Here is a 6,000-nt window from a genome sequence, read left to right as displayed (position 1 = left end):
CATTACCCATTTTAACATTTACCAACATGGCCACCTCTCCCTGAAAACTTCTGGAAATATCACTAATTGGACAGTGATCGATTTGCGCCCATATACTGCATATAAGTTCCAGGTAGAAGCCTGTACTATGAAAGGTTGTTCCCTCTCTCCAGAGTCCCAGACTGTATGGACACTCCCAGATGCACCAGAAGATATCCCAAGTCCAGAGCTGTTCTCTGATACCCCAACATCTGTGATTATATCTTGGCATCCTCCCAAGCACCCCAATGGCTTGGTGGAGAACTTCACAATTGACAGAAGAGTCCAAGGGGAGGAAGAAGTTACTACCCTAGTAACTCTCCCAAGAAGTCATTCCATGAGGTATATTGACAAGACTTCTGCTCTTAGACCATGGACAAAATATGAATACAGGGTAGTAATGAGCACTGTTAATGGAGGTACAAATAGCAGTGCTTGGGTAGAAGTGACCACGAGACCCTCACGACCTGCTGGAGTACAGCCACCCGTGGTGCGTGTGCTAGGACCTGATTCAGCCGAGGTAAGAAACTGAGTGTTCTTTCTCCTTTGCAGACTTTGGAATTTACCCTGGATTGACTCTGTGTTGAACAGAGCCATCTACTGACAAAAGGCACACATTTGTTGTTTTAGGCATTCGCTGGAGAAACTGGGTTTTGGCCTTTGGCCCAAACTATCTTGAATTTGATGTCAGTTTTTCATTTCTCCCTGTATCCCCTTAATTATATTGTTGAGATGCTTCCATTTGCCTCACACACCTGAAATACTTTGAATACCACAATGGGATGCTTAGCTTAACCACCACGTCAGATTTAAATAGATCAGAAAATGAGAAGAGATGGGAAAATGCAGACGAATGGATTAGCATACTAACAAAAGTTCCAATTACCAATATTCTGATTTTTTTTAATGATCAAAGAATCAAAACGATGGGGAAAGAAATAAAAATAGCATATTACTGGGCTATCTAGAAAGTGTTCAATTATTCACTTCATTCTACTGGGAATGAACTCTTGAGGACAGGATAACTACCATTGTTTTGGCTTGCATACAAACTTCATTCAAGGGAAATTAGTGTAACCAAACAGGAGGGAGTTTTGTAGCTTAGAAGCCTCTTTTGTGTAAATACACACATGCTTCCATGGATTCAGTCTTGTACTACTGCCAAAAGTATTGGTACAGTAGCTTGCTCACCAGAGCACAAAACAAAGGATATTTGCATAACAGCAAAGTTCATCTGTTGAAATTATTACTTGGATCTATGTTGTGTGTTCTCTCTCCCCCACAAAAGCAAACACTAGATGTTACTAAACAGTGTAGATTATTGAAGAAATTTAATTTGACCTGTAAACTAAGAGCTATTTTTAAAAGCCTTTTTTAGTTTCAGTGAGAGACTAGCAAAGCAACACACCTTTTTGATAGAAATATCAAAAGTATATCAAATTCTGTTGAGCACCCACTAAAAGGACATTAATTTGAAGTATATGGCATATAATGTTTATTTGACAGATTGGGCAATCTTAAGAATCGCTCTTCACTCAAAAGAAAAACCAAACCAAACCAAACAAAATCCCAAACAAACCTAGAGTCATTAATCATTTCAGAAATAACTTTTTGTTTTAATCCTGAGGGAATCTTAAAAAACTTCAGTAGCAATACCAATCGATACAATGCGACTTAAGCACTGTCCCTTCGCAAAGGCAAAGCTACATATGTACTGGACATTTTTCTGGATTCTCTAGGACAAAAATTTAATAACTAGTCAGATCTGAAAAAAAGAACAAATATTTTCAGAAGAGTAATATCTCCATGCACAATGCTACTTAATTCGGCATATATAAATAATGATCAAAAGTACCCAAAACAAGTGGCCTTCCTTTCTCTTCTTCTTTTTTTAAATTCCCACTTTTGATTTTGTAACCTCATCCCAGGATGAAACAATGTACATGGCTTGTCGGCTTGCTTGACTAAAGTTTAGATTAGCTTGGCTAGGGAGCTCAAAGTCCCAGGCTCTCACCTACCAGGTCAGGAATCGCAAATCTCTAAGAAGGTACTTGAAATATATGGCCATGATACATTAACAAAAGTCTTTTTTTTTTATCATAATTTTAAATCATTAATTAATTCTCATTTTATTTATATCTAGAAAAGAAGAAGTTATCAACGAAGAGACTCTTCAGGAATATTCAACTGAATCTAGTTTAGGCTAATACATATTTAAATATTAAAGCGACGTATTTGTGCTTCAGTATAATTGGCTCACATTATGTTCAGAAAGATGTTAAGATTGCTAAACTGCATCTTCCAGTGATACAGCTTACCTGACACACAAAAGCATGTGACTGCAGTAGAGTGATTTCTCTCTGTAAAACACAAGATCTAAAAGTTAAAATTGTGTATACATGAAATATTAATGACCATACTTGTCATTAATGCACCAGTTAAGAAATTGATTCGACATTTACCACATAGAGTCATTCTGAGTATTAGGATGAAGGAAATCGTCACTAATATTAACAACAACAATAGTAACTTCAGTTCTGCTGACATTTATTGAGCAGGGACATACCTTCATGAGTGCCTCTTTAAGCACTGAGGATACACCAGAGACCAAAACAGAATCCTTACTTTCATGGAACTTACATTTTAGACAGAGTATAAATAAATATATACGAATAAATATATAATATGCCCAGAAGTTACAAGGACTTGGTAGAAAAAAAAAAATCAGTGTAAGAGGAATAAAGAATACCAGCCAACAGGATGGGGGAGAACAGGACTGGCCTGGTATTTCTCCCTAGTTCGTTCTATATTGGGCCATATGTTCTGTTCACCGTCACCCCATCCTGCCTGTAAGATGTCGTGATCTAACAAGGAATGCAGGGAAAACTCCATATACTTACTTAGGTCAAATAAAAAACAAATAACATGATAATAAGTGCAAAAAGGTGATAGGACTTGGCATACATTTGAGCTTTAAGAAGGGACTTGGCATACATTTGAGCTTTAAGCTGTATATCAAAGTCATATTCTTAATTCTGTTTTTGATTATTTGATTATAAAGAAAATAAATAATATATGATGTCAGAGAGGTTATCTGAAAAAGTAAAAACCATGCAGGTTTATTTGGTATTTAATCATGTAAGAAAATTCATTGCATTTTCTAAAGTTGGCAAAAGTACTCTGCTAAAACTTGAAAAAAGATAGTTTGGTAAAACTATAGACTAATTTCATATATGAATATAGATTCAGAACTTTTCAATAAAATATTAGGAAATTGAATCAAGGAGTATATTAAAAGAATGACATGCCAGGAGACTCCAAAAATGTAAGGATGGTTTAATGCCATGACATCTGTCATACTTCCTAAGTCAACTGATCAACAGAGAAAGCTCATATAATTTTTTTATCAATAGATGCAATAGAAAAAGGACTTAAAAGATTTAGCAGCCATTTCTAGCAAAAATTCAATGTAAAATCAGATTAAGATAAAGTCGATTTTTAGGGGGTGCCTGGGTGGCTCAGTGGGTTAAGCCTCTGCCTTCGGCTCAGATCGTGATCCCAGGGTCCTGGGATCGACCCCGCATAGGGCTCTTTGCTCAGCGGGGAGCCTGCTTCCTTCTCTCTCTGTCTGCCTCTCTGCCTACTTGTGATCTCTGTCTGTCAGATAAATAAATAAAATCTTTAAAAAAGAAAAAAAAAGTCAATTTCTAAGATTGCTGGTGTTTAAGACTCAACTGTTCACTTTATAAAAGTGCAAGATTTACAAGGTTGCTTATAAAGGTTTAGAGGTTGCTAAAGACTGAAGTCTTTTTGTTTTGTTTTGTTTTTAATTTTTTTCATTTATTTATTTGTTTTTCCTTACCATAGCACATACCCTCCCCAATGTCCATCACCCAGCCACCCCATAGCTTCCACCCCCTCTTCCCTCCAGCAACCCTCAGTTTATTTCCAAGATTAAGAGTCTTTTATGGTTTGTCTCCCTCTCTGGTTTCATCTTGTTTCATTTTTCCCTCCCTTCCCCTATGATCCTCTGCTTTGTTTCTCAAATTCCTCATGTCGGTGAGATCATATGATAATTGTCTTTCTCTGATTGACTTATTTCGCTTAGCATAATACCCTCTAGTTCCATCCATGTCATTGCAAATGGCAAGATTTGGGGTTTTTGTTTTTTGGGGTTTTTTTGATGGTCTTGAGTGTAATTGAGGACTAGTTAGAAAATAAAACATGCAGTTATGTTGTGTAACTGTGATGTGGCAAAAAAAAACTTCGATGGTGATGACTCAAGCACAGCCCCACCTTCCACAGCTAAAGCAGAATGAAAGATAATAGGTCTGCAGTTCTCAGTCTTCAAGTGTCAGAGCTTTCACTCCGCTCAGACTGCTAAAGACACCCACTGTGATCTTGGGCTACAAGGAGTAGCAGTGTCCACAGATTCTGTCCATGCATTGTTACTAGGGTGTATACTCTTAGTGTTGCTCATTTACAAATCTGATAATAACCCAGAGTAAAAAGAGTTGTCCTAATCACCATTATCACCCGTTCACGAAGGTGGACCTGTCGTTGATGTCTGCTTAAATCAAATGATAATATATATTATTTATATATATTTATAGCATCTTATGGAAGAAAATAAAATAGCAATGATGACTACTATTTACCAAGTTCATATTAAATTCTAGGAATTGCTCTCATTCAATACTTAATCCAGCTCTAGCAAAGAGGTGCTTATTACTATCCCCATTTCATAGGCAGGAATACTGGGAATTAAGAATAGAAGTAACCAGAGCACCTGGGTGGCTCAGTGGGTTAAGCTTCGGCCTTCAGCTCAGGTCATGATCTCAGGGTCCTGGGATCGAGACCCTCGTCGGGCTCTCTGCTCAGCAGAGCACCTGCTCCCTCCTCTCCCTCTGCCTGCCTCTCTGCCTACTTGTGATCTCTCTCTCTCTGTAAAATAAATAAATAAAATCTTAAAAAAAAAAAAAAAGAATAGAAGTAACCTACCTAAGATTACATATGGAGAAGAGCTAGAATTCACCCCAAAGCAATATGGTGGTTCTAAGAGCCCATGCTGTTCTCAGCTTCTTTACACTGCAACAGAAGGAGACTATGCTGTCTTCCTGGATGACAGGACTTAATTCCACAGTAAATTAAACCTTCCAAGGTTGACATATACACCTAACATCAATCAAATGAGACTGACAATAATGTTTTGTTTCAAACTGGATAAAATGATTTTAAATTATATAAAAAAAGGCTAAATGGTCAAACTAGTCCAGAAAATTGTGAAAAAAAAAATGCCAAGGTGACATCTTCAGTATTTCAACTTATCATAAAGCCACTGAATCATGACATGGTATGGTATTAGCATAACAACAGACAAATGATCACTTGAGCAAACTAGAGGTTAGATACAGATACAAGTATACATGAGAACTTAACTTATTATAGAAGCAACATTTTATTTCAGTGGGAAATAGTGGTTTTTTTAAAAAAATAGTACTGGCCTGACAGTCCATGTGTAAGAAAAAAAGATCTTTCTATTATATCCTAACTAAATTCCAATAAATTAAAATTTTAATGTGAAAAAATAGAAAGCTTAGAAAAAGAATTATATATAATTTAAAGATTAGACAGATCTTTCCAAAGAAAAACAAAACAAAAACCAGAAACTATGACTTAAAAGAAAAGCTAGGGGCACCTAGCTGAAGGGTCTGTCTTCAGCTCATGTCATGATCCTGGGGTTCTTTTTTTTTAAAGATTTTTTTTATTTATTTGACAGCCAGAGATCAAAGTAGTCAGAGAGGCAGCAGAGAGAGAAGGAAGCAGGCTCCCTGCTGAGCGGAGAGCCCAATGCGGGGCTCCATCCCAGGACCCTGGGAGCATGACCTGAGCCAAAGGCAGAGGCTTAACCCACTGAGCCACCCAGGCACCCCATGATCCTGGGGTTCTGGGATTAGAGCTCCATGTTGGTTGGGCTCCCTG

At 37.3% G+C, this 6,000-nt stretch overlaps 1 protein-coding gene across 1 annotated transcript in view; it reads left to right on the top strand.

Annotated features, from left to right (window-relative positions):
• USH2A (usherin) overlaps nt 1–6,000 on the top strand; it is a 704,505-nt gene that overhangs the window by 460,017 nt on the left and 238,488 nt on the right. Inside the window, exon 40 of the mRNA XM_059145262.1 lies at nt 1–538. This exon is cut by the window's left edge and continues 91 nt beyond it. Within this exon, the coding sequence (XP_059001245.1) occupies nt 1–538 (538 nt within the window). The remainder of the gene's footprint in view (nt 539–6,000) is intronic.

The sequence above is a fragment of the Mustela lutreola genome, chromosome 14 (genome assembly GCF_030435805.1).
Source record: "Mustela lutreola isolate mMusLut2 chromosome 14, mMusLut2.pri, whole genome shotgun sequence".
Taxonomy (NCBI): Eukaryota; Metazoa; Chordata; class Mammalia; order Carnivora; family Mustelidae; genus Mustela; species Mustela lutreola.
This window is presented reverse-complemented; position numbering and strand designations above follow the sequence as displayed.